Source organism: Manis pentadactyla, chromosome 2, assembly GCF_030020395.1.
Source record: "Manis pentadactyla isolate mManPen7 chromosome 2, mManPen7.hap1, whole genome shotgun sequence".
Lineage (NCBI taxonomy): Eukaryota > Metazoa > Chordata > Mammalia > Pholidota > Manidae > Manis > Manis pentadactyla.
The window spans coordinates 142243742-142259611 of record NC_080020.1 but is presented as its reverse complement, the minus strand read 5'-3'; the positions used below and the strand labels follow the sequence as shown (position 1 = coordinate 142259611).

At 48.1% G+C, this 15870-nt stretch overlaps 1 protein-coding gene across 3 annotated transcripts in view; it reads left to right on the top strand.

Moving 5' to 3' along the window:
• SH3RF3 (SH3 domain containing ring finger 3) overlaps positions 1-15870 on the top strand; it is a 375142-nt gene that overhangs the window by 331789 nt on the left and 27483 nt on the right. Inside the window, exon 9 of one of the 3 annotated variants that reach the window (XM_036920537.2) lies at positions 9674-11969. The exons of the other annotated variants lie outside the window; for them this stretch is intronic. Within the exon in view, the coding sequence (XP_036776432.2) occupies positions 9674-9811 (138 nt within the window). The 3' untranslated portion in view covers positions 9812-11969. Of the gene's footprint in view, positions 1-9673; positions 11970-15870 lie in introns of those variants that run through there. 3 annotated transcript variants of the gene reach the window in all.

Genomic DNA, 15870 nt, shown 5'->3' with positions numbered 1-15870 from the left:
TTTACTAAACCAAAGGTCATTAAGGTTATATTCTAAGGGTTCTATGATTTTGCATTTTACATTAATGTCTATGATCCCTTTGGAGTTAATTTTCTGGGTAGTATAAGGTCTGTGTCTAGACTCTTTTTTTTTGCTTCTTTCTTCCTTTCTTTCTTTCTCTCTCTCTCTCTCTCTCTGTCCTCTCTTTCTTCTCTTTGTCTCTCTCTTTCTTCTTTCTTGTTTAGTTTGTGGATGTCAAGTTGTCCCTGCACCATCTGTTGAAAAGACTGTCTTTTCTCTATTGGATTTGTTAGGGAGAGTTCGGTTCCGTGACGCAGGAAAGTCAGAGGACGAAGTGAGAAAGGAATTCATTAAAGTAAGAGTTAGGGAATGACAGATCAGAATAATACAGCAAGTGCATTGAACAGCTACTCAGCATGGGGCACGCCCCCTGCTCACTCCTTAAGCCAGGGTCACCTGGCATCCAGCATCTGCTTGGATCTGCACGGCGTGGGAACTGAGTCCCTACCACCCCAGGCTTTGGGAGAGCCTCAGAGCTCTGGATGGAGTGATATTATGTCCTGCGAACTTCCTATAAGTAAAGAAGGGAGACTTCCAGGCAGGTTAGTAAAGAGCATGACTGAACTGCAGTCCCCGGTCACCCTGGCGACAGTAATTTGCAAGCCCAGGTCTGAGCTCTCAGTAGCCCCTCCTTACTTGTCTGAGGTAGGATAGAGTGAAGGGTAAAGCCAGAATTGGGAGGATTAGAATGACAAAGCAAAACAATAAAACACTTACTACTGGAAAGGCGCAGAGACAGTGTGTTTAAGTGAGAAGTTTATTTAAGGCAAAAGGAGCACGCTTGGAGAAAGGGGAGTGTGGGCTGCCCTAGAGAAGAGGCACCCCTGAAAGTTTGGGGAAAGATTAAAAGGATACGCACCTAGAAAGTGTGGGCGAACCCGGAGAGAGAAGCGCCCTGAAAGGCTGGGAGTTCCCCCTTTTAAGGATTCTTTAGGAATGTGACTAAGGGCTGGGGGGCAGACCTGCTAAGTGGTCTTTGAAGACTTAGAATTAACACAAGGAACTTCCTGCTCTGATTTCCCTGGGATGCTGGTGTCTTGGTCTGGGAGCAGATCAAACAGGCTGCCTGCCCAGCCCCCAAGGTGGGCTGAGTTATTGTCTGTTTGCTAAGGAGTAAGTTAAGAATCTTACATTTTTAACTTTCTGGGTATTAAAAAACAATCTTTAAGATGGTATCCTTCCTGCCCTTCTCTATGTTGTTTAGGGCTGGGCCTGCATGATTAACACAATAAAGACATGGGCTATGCTGAGGTACCTTCCTTTATCTGGGAAATATTCAAACAATCCAGGCCAAGTTGCTCTTGGCTTTTTGAGCTTTAATTGATTAATTTGGGGTCTTTTTCTCTTTTCCACCCCACTCATATCTATTTTCCTAACAATTTATTTGACAGATCTCACAAGCTTTAGTGATTTGTTCTCTGGTCTTTAATATACTACTACCTGCAAAAATACTTTTGGACATCTGATAGGTATTTTGTATACCTAAATGGAAAGTCTGGTGCAAAGTTTTAAGAACTTTCCATTCTGTACTCTGAGGCAAATAAATTTTCTCATCCTCTGTCTGAAGCCAACCAGAGGGAAAGAGAGAACTGCCTTTGGAGAAGCCATCTTGCAGCTCTTTTTACTATAGCTGGGGATAATATCAGCCGGCACACCTGTCTGTAAGAGCCAGGCTTGGATAGGTGCCTTATAAGTCTCCCGAGCTGCCTCTGGCTTTTGTATCAGCTCGCCTGTTTCCTTCTGTTACTTCATCCATTCCTTTCTGGTGGCCTCTGCAGTGAATAACTGCTACCTGTTTAGGCTTATGTACTGCTTGTATTAGCTGGTTAATTTCACTATGGTATTTGATAGGGGAACCTTCAGAGTTTAAAAACTCTTTCCATATGACTGCATGGGCATGCAGCACTAGGTAGGCATACTTAGAGTCGGTATATATATTGACCCTCTTTCCTTTCCCTAGTTCAAGGGCTCTAGTGAGAGCTATTAATTCTGCCAGCTGGGCACTCATGCCTGGTGGAAGTGGTTGGCACTTGAAATAGTATCCCACAGAGTGACAACTGCATAGCAGGCTTTCCGCTGGCCCTGCTCAATAAAGGAGCTGCCTTCTGTGAAGAGGACAAGCTCTGGGTTCTCTAAGGGGCTGTCTTTTAGGCCTTCTATGGCAGAATAGTTTAGGGCAAGGACCTGTTGGCAGTCATGCTCAGGTCCTTTACTCATGGATTCAGGTAGAAAGGTAGCTGGATTTAGGGTGGAGTATGTCCGCAGCTGGGTGACAGGGCCCTCAAGGAGGAGTGACTGATAATTTAGTAGCCTGCTGTCTGACAGCGACAGGTCCCCCCCGGGTGTTCAATAAGCTGGTGATATTATGGGGTGCATGCACTATCAGGTCTCTTCCCAGGGTCAGTTTTGTGACTTCAGGTACTAGCAGGGCTACTGCTGCCAGTCTCAGTGTGGCCAGCCCTTAGCTACTGGGTCTAGTTCTTGCTTAGATAGGCTACAGGCTGCTGCATTTCTCCTCGAGGTTGAGTTAGTACTCCCAGTGCCACTTCTGATCTCTCAGTAACAAATAGGTTAAACTGGTTTCCAGTGGTCAGGCTTAAGGTGGCGGCCTGGAGCAGAGCTTCCTTCAAAGCCTCATAAGCTTTAATAGCATCAGGTTCCCACTGCAGTTTTATGGTGCCTTCCTTTTAGGCTTCCTTAAGAAGTTGGTAGAGGGGTCTGGCTAACTCTCCATATCTGGGGACCAAATTCTGCAATACCCAGTGATGCCCCCAAATCCCCTCAGGTGCCTGATGGTAGAGGGCAATGGATGGCAGAGAATGGGTCATATTCTCTCTTCCCCCAGGGCTCTGGTTCCTTGAGAGAGGTAAGGCCCAGATATTTTACTTGCTGCTGACAGATCTGTGCTTCCTGACAAGAGACCTTATAGCCACAATCAGCTAGAAAATTCAGTAATTCTGAGTCCTTCCTGACACTCTGTCTCTGTGGTGGTGCAGAGAAGTATATCATCCACATATTGGATGATTTCTGCCTCCCTTGAATAAAAGGAGGCCAGGTCCTTGGCTAAGGCCTGCCCAAATAGATGTGGGCTACCTCTGAATTCCTGGGGCAAAACTGTCCAGATTAATTGAGCTGAGGGATTTACAGGATCCTCAAAAGCAAAGGGAAACTGGGATTCAGGTGCAAGCAGGATACAAAAGAAAGCATCTTTTAGGTCTAGTACAGTAAACCATGCTGCTCCCTCAGGAATTCTGGATAACAGGGTATAGGGATTAGGTACTACAGGATGTAGGGGCACAACTGCCTCATGAATGGCTCATAGATCTTGCATAAGGTGCCAGCTTCCATCTGGCTTTTGTACTCCTAATATGGGAGTGTTGCAGGGGCTGTTACAGGCTATCAAGAGGCCTTGAGTTTTTAGGTTATTGATAACTGGTTTCAAGCCTACACGAGCTGCTGGTTTTAAGGGATACTGTCTCTTATGAGGAAAGTTATTAGGGTCTTTAAGATGACTCTGTACTGGTTGGGCTGATTTTGCTCTTCCAATGATTCCATTAGTTGCCCAGACCTCAGGATTAATGTCTACCTCCACTAGGGGAAGACATCGCTCATCCCTTTCTATGTTCATATGCACAGAGGCTTGTACTTTAGAAAGTATATCACGGCCTAGAAGTAGTGTTGGACTTTCTGGGACCACTAGGAAGGCATGGGAGAACAGCACTGAGTCCCATTCACAACTTAAAGGCTGAGTAAAATATTTGGTCATGGGCTCCCCAGATATGCCTCTAAGAGTAGTTGACTGGGAGGAGGGAGGGCCAGGATTATGGAGGAGGACCGAATAGGCGGCTCCTGTATCGAGCAGGAAATTGATGGTGTGGCCTCCCACAGAGAGAATCACCCAGGGCTCCTGTGGGGTTATGAAGGTGACAGGAGCCAGCATGGGTAGCCCCGGGCCCCTTCAGTCAAGTCCGACCCCAGTTGCCTATGCCTCTGAGGGCAGTCTCACTTCCAGTGGTCTCCTTGACAGAGCGGGCAGGGCATTGGCGGTTTGGAGCTCCTGCCCCTGGGGCACTCTCACTCAAAATACTCCTCTCTGCCACAGAGGAAACAAGCCGCCTGGGGCCCGGTCCCTGGGGCTGGTCTCCCTTTCTCCAACCTTGGAGGCCCAAAGTTAACTCTCTGCAAGGCCATGGCTAATGCCTCTGCCTTTCGGTTGTCTCTCCTGTCCCGGTCCCTCCTTTCCTCCTCGTCTCTATTATAGAAAATTGATGTGGTGACCTTCAGGAGGCTCTCCAGATTTTGTTCTCGGCCAAATGCCAATTTTTGTAACCTCCTCCTGATATCTGGGGCTGACTGGGTGATGAATTTATCCTTGAGAATGACTTGGCCTCCTGGGGACCCTGGGGACATATAAGTGTGCTTCACCAATGCCTACCTGAGCCATTCCAGAAAGGCTGAGGGGCTTTCTTTTTCTTCCTGCATCACCACTGATAATTTAGAGTAAACTATAGGTTTTACTCATGTTCTTTTCAGCCCTTCTAAAATACAAGTTTTAAAGTGGTTCCTGTGCCAGTTACTAGCATCGTCTGTATCTTGGCCCCTCTGTGGGTCAGTGAATGGCACTGCCTGACAGCCAGTGGGTACTCGGGTTAGCTCCTCTGGAGATTTGCCATTTGCATTTATAGTGTACCATTCATCTCCAAACTCTAAGGCCCCTCTGATTAACTTTCCTTTCTCCCCTGCAGTAAGGCTTTGGTTCAGTATAAGCATAACATCCTTCCAAGTCAGTTCAAAAGTTAAGGTAAGCCCTTGGAAGGCTTCTATGTACTTGTCTGGGTCATCTGAAAATTTACCCATGTTCTGTTTAATTTGCCTCAGATGTTGGATGGAGAAGGGGCATGGACCCCAGCCAGTCCCCACTGTCTACTGGCTATTTCCTATAAGGGCAATAAGGATGGGTATAACTGTCTTATCTTCACCCCCTGGGAAGCCTGGTGCAGTGATTGGGCCAATGATGCCTGGGGTGGAAGTTCTCCTGTGGTCTGAGTTTTAGGGTTCTCGGCATGTGGACTTAGATCTGGAAAAGGTGGGCATGGCAGAGCCAATGGGGGACAATTAGGGTTTGGAGTAGGGTCTGGAATTAATCCATCTTTCTGGCATAGTCCTTTACTTTCCCTAAGGGCAAAGAAGTCCTGTACATATGGGACTCCTGACCATTTCCCTTTCTTGTGGCAAAATAACTGTAGCTGCATGATCTTATTATACAGTATACTTCCCTCTGGGAGCCAGGCCTCACCATCAGAGAGTTTGTATTGAGGCCAGGCTTGTGTGCAGAAGAAGGCACTTCAAGGCCTGGGGATTGAATTGCTCCCAGTTCTTCAGAATGCATACCAGAGATGTGTTTGGCTTTAGACATGAAGACGATACTCCCATCTGGAAGAAAAAGATGGGTGTCCAGCACCTAACTGGCCTTTCTCTCTGTGATGGCATCCCCTCACCTCGGAGCCTTGGTGACAGTGGTCAATCACCTCCTCTACCAGGCCTACTGGACTTAACCACTCCTTACCAGCATGGCCTGCACCTGGCCTTGATTCCCCTCCTTCTTGCCTACTAAGCAAGAGTCACCTTGGAGCTCTGGATTTAGTAGGACCTTACCAGTGTGCTCCTACTTTACACCTTTTGGGAGTTTTGCTAGTTTTCTCTGCACGAGCTTTAGTAATTCCTTGAGAGCCCCCTGCCTGTCCTATAAGTGCAGGGACTGTGTGACCTCTCGCTGCCTTAGCCTTGGTCAGAGACACAAGCCCGTTTTGCTTCCCTGGGGCCACAGAAAAGGAAATGCCTAGCCCCAGGATGACTGCCTCTAAGCAAGGGAGATCAATACAATAGAGCCATGGCTGGAGTTTAAACAGGGCCATCTATATGTACAGTTATGGAAGGGGGTGTCTATACTCTTAAACACCAGTTTCTGCCACTGCCTGGAATTATTTAGCCAGTCACCCATTGTAGCACATCTGATCTGTGAGTTGAGGTCAGGGGTCATCTGCAACTCTCGCATAGGCAGCAGCCTAGCCAGAGGTTCACTCAGTGCCATCGGATCAATAGGCTGGAGCTGAGGTCCAAGGACCACTGTCCACTAGTCCGGTCTGCCCTTGGAGTCTGCAGATTAGGATAGGAAAGGAGGAGATCAGCTCAGCCACTCCCCGACATTCCCGTCCATCCGGAGGCGGGGGATCAAGGAGCGGCAGACACCGGGAAACCTTTCACCCGAGACTTAAGACTGGTAGCCGACGCTAATTGTCTTTTAAGTGGCTAACGGGTGCTCAGACACATTTTATGAGATAAAGAGTACATCATTTAGTCAGAAAAAAGAGTGAAGCGTGGATCTCCTACCTTGCGGTGGTGAGCATCGGGTTCCATGAATTTAATGAAGTTAGGAGAGAGTTAGGAACAGCCGCTGCCTCACTGAGAGGCCAGGCTGGCCTGAAGACGCAGGCTGGAAGTCAGAGACAGAGAGAGAGACACTCCTCATGGATACCCAGTCGGGCTGTCGGGGTCTGATTCCAGACACGCAGGCCTTTGAGAAGCCGCTGAAGTGTAGCCTCAGCCTAGGCTCTCGCAGTTGCCCACGGCCTTGTAGAATGAATTAGGAAATCTTCCCTCTGCAGCTTCTGTTTACTGGAAGAGAACATAGAGAATTGGCATAATTCTTCCTTAAATGTTTTATAGACTTCACCAATGAACCCATATGGGCTAGTGCTTTCTGTTTGGGGAGATTATTAATTATTGATTCAATCTCTTTGATAGATATGGCCTATTCAGATTGTCTATTTCTTTTTGTGTAAGTTTTGGTTGACTGTGTCTTTCAAGGAATTCGTCCATTTCATTTGGCTTATCAAATTTGTGAGCATACAATTATTCTTAATATTCCTTTACTGTATTTTAATGTGCAAAGGATCTGTAGTGATGTCCCCTCTTTCATTTCTGATATTAGTAATTTGCATCTTCTCTTTTTTTCTTAGTTTGCTTAGCTAGAGGCTTATCAACTTTATTGGCCTTTATAGAGTACCAGCTTTTGGTTTCTTTAATTTTTTTCTGATTTCTTGTGTTCAATTTTATTGATTTCTGCTCTCATTTTTATTATTTCTTTTCTTCTGCTTACTTTGACCTTAATTTTTTCTTTTTATAGTTTCCTGTGATGGAAGCTTAGATTACTGATTTTAGATCTTTCTTTTCTAATATATGTATTCAGTGCTATAAATTTCCCTCTAAATGCTGCTTTCACTGCATCCTACAAATTTTGACAAGTTGTGCCTTAATTTTCATTTAGCCCAAAATATTTTTTGTTTTTCTTGAGCTATCTTATTTGACCCATGTGTTATTTAGAAGTGTATTGTTTAATTTCCAAGTATTTGGGATTTTCCAGGTATCTTTCTATTACTGATTTTCTTTTTAATTTCATTGTGTTACTGATTGTTTAATTTCATTGTGGTCTTAGAACACACATTGTGTGGCTTTTATTTTAAATTTGCTAATGTGTGTTTTATGGCATAGAATGTGATCTATCTTGATGAATGTGCCATGTGAGCTTGAAAAGAATGTGCATTCTGCTTTTTTGGATAAAGTATTGTCTAGACGTCAGCTCCATCCTGCTGACTGGTGGTGTTCCTTCATCTGTGTCCTTACTGGTTCCTTGCCTGCTGGATGTCTTTCTGATAGATGTCTTTCTGATAGATAGCTTCCCACGTTTGAAGTCTTTTAAAATCTAGATTAAACAAACCCAGATCATGAAATAGTCCCCACACAGTGGGGCTCCCAGTACCCTGGACATTTATTTATCCCAGAACTGTTTGGTGAGTACTGAGCCATGTTTCTAAGCCTTGGGACCCAGTGGAGAAAGACAGATATGGTCCCTGCCCTTCTGCAGCTACATTATAGTGCAGGAAAGATAAGCATACAAAGAATTAACAATACTAGGTGGAATGAAGAAAATCAAGCAGAGCAGTGGGGAAGGGCGAGGTGCTTTAGAAGCCAGAATGGAGAAATGAGGTCGCTATGCAAAGGTGACACGTGTTCCAGGCAGGGGACAGCAGGAGCCAGGGCACTGAGGAGACCAAGCTTGGCACATTTGAAGGCAAGAAGACCAGTGTGGCCAAAACAAGGTCAGTGGCCACCACAGTGGTAGGAGAGGGGGACAAGAGGTCCACAAGCTGTCCAGAGAGACTTCATGGGGAATTTGGACCCTAAGGGAAAGGCAGAGCCCAGCCTTTAGAGGGCTCTGAGCAAGGGAGTGACAGAGTTGTACTGATTGTCATGAAACTCAGAGGGTACACTGAGGATGGCAGGCAGTGCAGGTGTGTGAGGCTTTCAGAAAGATGTAGGCAGCATGGAGTGGGATGGACTGCTTTTGTTGTGGAATAGGATGTAAATAGCAAACACAGTTACATTATTGTTAATGATGGGGAACTGGGAACAGAATATAGATTAGAAAGCTATTTGTATTGAGGATAAGGCCAGAATTTTTTCTACAAGACTTGTCCTTATTTTTACATAAAAACTTACTCCCTTGTGTGTGTGTGTGTAGGTGTCCATAGTCAGTGGAGGAGGGAGAGAGAGGCTGAGTATTTAAGGGATTAGTTAGAGAACTCTTACCCACTGCTGGTGGGAATGTGAAATGGTACAATCACATTGAAAAATAGTCTAGCAGTTTTTAAAGAAATTAACCATACCACCTGTGGCCCATCAATTCCACTGCCAGAAGACACAGAGACACATGCCTGTACCAAGACTCTACATGAGTGCTCATGGCGACTTTACCTGTAACAGCTCCAAAGCAGAAACAACCTGAATGTCAATCATCTGTTGAATGGTTGAACAAACAGCGGTGTGGCTGTGCAGTGGGACACCACTCAGCAATAAAAAGAAATGAGCCTCTGGTCCACACAATGATGTCGATGAGGAACTGGGTCCTTAACAAAGCCAGACAGAAAGAAGAATACATACTGGATGGTTTCATTTATGTACAATTTTAGGAATAGGAAACACAAAATAATCTACAGTGACAGAAAGCATATGGTTTCCTGGGGCAGGGCATAAGCAAGTGAAGGACAACGGCAGGGCAGGAGTGGACATGCAGTGGGTGGGACTGCATGGGTGTGCCACAGGGGCGTGCTCACGTCAGCACCCACCAGTCATAAAATGAAGGTAAGACAGTGCCTCATTTAAAAAGGAGCTTGTGTATTTTTGTGAATATATTTTAGAGTCAGAAGAAAGAGTATGATTTTTGTATCTATTTCAGAAACTGCCTTTGCTTTGATCTGACCATTCTACAGGCTGTCTTTGTATCTATCACATGATGGAACAAACCCAAAACATGAGCATCTTAAACAATGGTTTATTTGTCATGCAAACCTTGTGTCATTTGCCATTTGGCTATAGTCACTAATCCAGGTCCCCATTCTCAGACTCAGGCTAACAGATCCTCCATCATTGCTGGCTGCTGGCGGGGGGAACAGACCCCTGACAGGTCCCCTGTGAACAGTTAAATAGCTCATCCCAGAAGTGGCACATGTTACATTTGTTAACAAATTTTCCATGACTATTTCCTCAAAACTAGATGCATGGCCCCACCCATCCCAAAGGCCAGGAAGGAAAATGTTCTGGTGTGCCTGAAAGGCAGCGTGAACCAGCCATTACTTCACTCAATAACAGAGAAGCAGAACTCAGAGCTGTTTCTCATGATGAGGTTTGCTGACCCTCTAAGACTGTAATCCTGGAACTTCCTTCCCACTTGTACCCTCCTAGGCTGTTAGAAGCATGTAAAATTCAAGGCATTAAAGCTACTGGCTGGTTGTCTCATTTGCCTCTTGCCCAGGAGACTAAGGGATCAAACCAGGAGGGAACTGCGACTACTCGGCAGCAAGTCCAAGACAGCCTCCACAGTTGATCACTGATCACGTGTGAAATTTCGGGCCAGGAGCTTGTGCACTGTGACTGTAGACAACTTCAGCCATGCTTCTGTGGAGCATCTGAGTTTACACAACAGGGTTCTTGGGGGTTTTCTGAAGTGCAAGCAGCAAAATGAACCTGTGAGCAGATGTGTGAATTATCCTGCTGGGTGGAATTACTTAATGTTGACCATTTTAATATTAGAGAATCCCGTTTTAGGTGATGATTATAACTAAGCCCTTCCTAGCTATGGGCAGGCACCACTACTGTCTTCTGGTTAGTTCTCACCCATTAGGAGTCTCCGGGTCCCTTCCAGCGTGGAACGGCCATGTCTTGCAGGCTAAGGCGTCCTCCCATCAGAAAGCCCAAGGACTTTACTGCAGAAAGAAATGAGCTTCCTGTGGGATTACCTCTTTCCTCCTCAATGAAAGAGGGAGTTGAAAGGTGATCTTCAGAGCCCTCTCCAGCTCCAAGGATACGAGCTGTGTTTCTACAGGCTCCCACCGACTCACACCATCTGTAAGTCTGCTTTTCCAGAGGTTGGCTAGATCTCAACAAGAAATGCCTGATGCACCTTATCAACCTATGGTCTCCAGAGTTCACCCTTTCCTTGTTGCAGCAATGGGAAGACATGCCCACCTTTGGTGTTGCTCTTGGGTCACTCATTTTTCATCCATGGACAGCAAAATACTTGTGGAGCATCACCTGTGTGGTAAGCCCTGGCTCAGAGCTCAGGCTGAACTGCTCAAGGTGGCTCAGGGAGGAGGGCACCACATATGGGTGCCGTGAAACCCAGAGGCAGGGCCTCACCCAGGGGTGGTGTGCGTGCAGACGTGTAGAAGAAGAGCTGGAGGAGGAGGCTTCAGGGCTGCAGCTGCATCGGCTGTAGGGACACGCTTTGCAGAGACATCTTCACTAAATGGAGAGAAACTCACAGAAAATAGAGGGTCCTGGCATTTAATTCCTCTTCCCTGATTACAAGTAATCACTTCTGTTGCCCGAGGTGCTCTGTGGTGCTAGGAGCACTTCTGGGGAGGAGCTGCTCCTGTGTTACCTGCTCCAGGACATGTGGTGGGGCAGGTCTCAGGGCCTTCCTTCCACCTCGACCTCCACATGCCTGATAGAAACAGGGCCAAGAATAGGTATAGGTCACAAAAGGTAAACTAACCTTTCTGCACAGAGCATCCCTCAGTAAGCTTTTCCCACATTCGCCTTTGCTAAGACCATCATTCCAGGGGAAGGCAATACCTGGCAACTCTCCAGAAGGATGAAGCTTGTGGACAGCCATGTGCAGATGGGTCTGGGGGTGTGACACATCCTCCACAGTCAGTTTGGGAGTTGAGGAAAGACTGCAGTGCGCACCTGGACCAGGTGGGCTGCAGCCCTGAGATTGCCTGGGTCCTGACACCCCAGCCTCTTCCAAATTTCCATCCTTTTCTGATCACTGTGACATGATAACCACACATGACCTCATGATGATGGCTCCTTCGAGAAAGCTAGGAGCAGTTGCCAATTTATGACTGTACACAGACAAATACCCAAATCAGGGCCCGTCTGCCCGGCAGTGCTGCAGGCCAAGGTGTGGGTCCCTCCTGGCCCTTCCTCACCTGCACCTCTGAGCGGCTCTCCGGGCTGGGTGTACACCTTACAATTCCTGAAGAGTCTGTCTTCAGAAGCACACAAATACAGGGAGAAAAGTCAAATATGCTGCAGCGTTTGCAGGGCCACCTGCTAGCAACTGGCCAGCTCCCAGCCTGTCATGAGTGCTAATGCGAATGATGGCTTCAAGTCCTAACCGAGTCCCAGGAATCCTGCCTCCCACTGACAAGCCTGCTGCTCCTCCTGGTGGAACGTCCGACCTGCCGCACCTCCCTGGGTCACGTGAATGAGTCCATCTGTTTGGTTTTTGAAGTCAGAAAGCACATGAGCTTGGTGCACCTGAGCAAATAAAGTGTTTAATTGTTCTTGTGTTTAATCTTTCAGAAGGATGCCAGGTTTTACAGAGATTACACCCGAATACCATTCACTTAATCTAATAATTTGTGGTAATGCCGCATCTGTTCTATAGGAAGCAAGCCAGAGGCTGGTTAGAAATCCAAATATGAGGCAAAGTCACCCTGACAGGACAAAGCCAAACTCCCTAGACATCCTAGAGCAGGCAGGGCTGCTCCAGTTTCTTATCTCTGCCCGTCTGCTTTTTGGACTAATCTCCTTTGAAGCAATTGTAAAGAAAGTAATGTTATACTGTAAATTCTACTGGGTTAAGAGCCTTCCTACCTCAGTGGAAAGGTGAGGGGTCACTGGGATGAGGAAGCCAGGGGACAGGGCCACACGTCACTGCGGCTTCTCAGGTGCTGAGGCCAGAAGAATCTGTGAAGAACTGAAGCCTCAGCATTTTAATCCTCCCTCATTCAACAGTATTAAATCCAGCTGACTCTGCCTCAGTTCTGGGTTGTTTGCCCTGGAAGGATGGCTTCTTGCCCGGAAGTAAGAGAGTGCCTGAGAGGCCTGGCCTGTTCTCCAGGCCGCGTCCAGGCCCCTCAGAGGCCTCTGGGTGGAGCACCCTTTCGGCATGGGCACAGCTGCACTGTGGGCTCCAGGCCACTGATCAAGGCCAGTTGTTACACATTCAGAAGATGGGTGCCTAAGGGCACCATCAGGGTTTGCTTTTGTACACAGGACAGATCGATGGGGTTTGTGCCCTGTGGTCTGTTGCTGGGGGAGGGAAAAGGAGCAAAAAGTTGGGAGAGTCTGCAGAGGGCCTGGGGGCCAGGGATGGTGTGCGGCCAGGGCACATTTCACTCATCTTTCCCACTGATAAAGTTTCGGTTGAGCAAGGTGAATTAGTTCCAGAGATCTGATGTACCCTATTGCACCCATAGTCAATAGTGCTGAATTGTACACTTAAGAATTTGTTAAGTATTCTTACCAAGATAAAATTTAATTTAAAAAAGTTTAGCTCCTTGGCATAGTAAAGGTTCAACACTCTCCTGGTACCTTCCCTCCATCCCAGCTGTTCTGACTGAATCCACCAGGCCGCCTCACTCCCACTAGCCCCGCTAACTTCCTACAGGGTGAAATTCTTAAGGGATGCTGAGGATGCAGGCATAACGGGCTTGGGGTCTGGGTGAAGATCAAACAAGGTCATGTGTGTGAGTCTTTGACACTGTGGCATAACCCAAAGGTAAGATGCTATCACTCAGAGCATCTCAGACTTCAGACAGTTGATATAATGAGATCCAACACAACATATCTGCACTTTGTGTGAAGCTCAGTGCTATGGCGTCAAGGACTGAGGGGCACTGGTCTTCCTCGTGGCTTCTCGAGTGCCCTTGGGCTCTGATGGATGAGGCTGACCCTGAATGACCACATGCCTTTGGGAACTGGGAATCCTGGAGACTCACACCCTTTCCCCCAAGCAGGGTCCCTGGCAGCATAAACCTCACATTACATGGTGGCTGTTAGGAACCAACCCAGAGGAGAGAAATTGCTCCCCGCTTCCTCACAGAGGCTCAGCCATCAACCCCAAAGGCCACAGGTTCTGCTCTCCCGGAACAGCGGGCTGCATGGGGTCAGCGGCACATCACTCACTCCCTGAAGCCGTGGTCCTTGGGGGGCCCTGACCAGACCCTGATGCCCTCAGAAGGAGAGCAGAGAGTTGTTTCGGCTACGTGGAGGGGCAGGAGGAGCTGCCCCCACCCGAGGACAGGAGGTGAGAGAGGGAAGTGACGGGTCACAGCCCCACAGAGCCACCTTCAGTGCAGGCAGGACAGAGGACCCTGCTTGTAGGGCCCCTGCACGCTCCGCCTCCTCACATTGAGACCCTGGGGACAAAGTTCTCTGCACATCCAATTCCAACAGCCATGAAAGGGCCTCCCAGCCAAGGGGGAAATGAGCTGCCTCGTTGAAGACCTGGTCTAGGCCAAAGGCTTGAAATGCCTTCTTTGCCCTAATGACCGTGTTAAGTTTCATGTCCGAGACCTTGGCTGTATTTTTCATTCCTTCCCTCTTTCTCAGTTCCTATAAAGCCATCTCGCCATCTCATTGGTACATGTGAACTTGCATGGTTTGGATTCCTGGGTTGTCTGCAAATGCACCCTCCAGGTAAAACCCTTCTCTCTCAATTTCCAGTTGTGCCCCAACATCAGGACAGGGCCTCCTAGCTTCTGAGCACCTCCAGTGTAAACGTCACCTTGGTTTCTAGGATCCTGCTGTTTGATGTGATTGCATTTACTTATCAAATCTTCCTATTTCCAGGAAAGATATATGGAGGCTCGGTTCTTGGCATCTCTCCTCAGAATTCTTCTCATCTATTATTTGGATCCTGCTTTGCCTTCAGTCACAGGTTCCCAATACTTCTGTAAACTTTTCCAAAGAAGTCTGTTGGGAGGTGCTCTCATTTTTCCATCCCACACTTATCAAAACTACAGTGTGCATGTATGTGCACATGTGTGTACACATGCACACATGTGCGTGTGTGTGTGTGGCACCCACGTGTAAGCTCTTTGCACTCGGAACAGCAGTGCCTCACTCCCACTGTGCAGGTACGGCATGTGGTCGGGTGGGGCATCTCTTGTACAGTCAAAGGGAAACCTGTTCGTTCCTCTTGTTCCTCTTTCTGCTAACCAATCGCCCTAAAATTCAGCGGCTGAAGACAGCAGTCCCTTTGTCATGCTCATGTTCTGCTCATACTCTGTGGTTGAGACCTTGGGCAGGGCATGCCCAGAGACTGTCTGTGCCCCAGTGTGTTGTGGCCCCAGTGAGTGGATGGCTGTGGGGACGGTGTATGGCTGGGGCCACAGCTGTCTAAGGCGTGCTTGCTCTCATGTTTGGTGGTTGATACTACAGTCGGCTGGGCCCTTAGTTGGCTGCCTGATCAGTGCCAGCAGGTGGCCTCCCCATGGTCACTGGGCCTGGGCAGGTGTTGGCTTCCTCCCAGCATGGTGGCTGGGTTCCAAGGGGGAGCACATGGCATCTCATGCCCGGGCGTCACAAATGGTGTTTCCACTGTGCTCCACATCACAAGAAGGCCATCACAAGTCTCCTGCACTCAGTTAATGAGAGGTGCACCCCAGTTGCTGTGCATGGTGGGGGCCAGTGGGAGGCCAGTGTTGCACCATGGAACTCCAGGTCCCTGCTTAGCTCTTCGCCCTGTTCCTGAGTGCAGACAGAGCATTGACTGTCTGCACCTCCCTCCAGGTCAGTGCTTTTTAGTTAAGTACAGAAGTAAATCCTGTTATGCCCATTACCCCTGGAGAGGCTTGCTTTCCAGCTCCTGCTAACATCACGGGCAAAGGAAGCTGCGGCCTGTGCCCTGGGTGCCCCCATCAGACTCTGCAGCCTGGTCCAAGCTGTTGTTGGTCTGTGCCTGCACCCAACACCCTTTGTCTCCTCATCTTCCAACTGAATTAAACCATCAGTTTCTTAATATCAGGGAGGGGGCATGGGCAGCTTTCAAACCTGCTCCACACCTGCTCCCAGTTTGCAATTCCAGGATCTCACAGACCCCCAAACCATCTGTAGACCACCAGTTGAGACCCCTGGACTTGCCATCTCTGAGGGCCTCCTCGTTCGAGCACCTAACAAGCCCGAGCCATGGAAGCAGATCAGAGAATTTGGTTCCTGCCCCAGGCTGCTGACAGGCCCCTGCAGCTCAGTGCCAGCAGTGATGTGCCCCCTCGGCCACCCCGGTAGGAAGGGTGGCCTCGCTGGCTGCCTGTGAGGACTGTGGTTTTAGAAGGTGCCATCCTAGAGCCTTGCCTTTGGCTGAGACCTGAGTACCACTCATGCCAGGACTTGTTCCTGCAGCGAGAAGGTATCATATCCAAGACCTCTGTGGCCCAGAACATCTATTTTGTGACCATA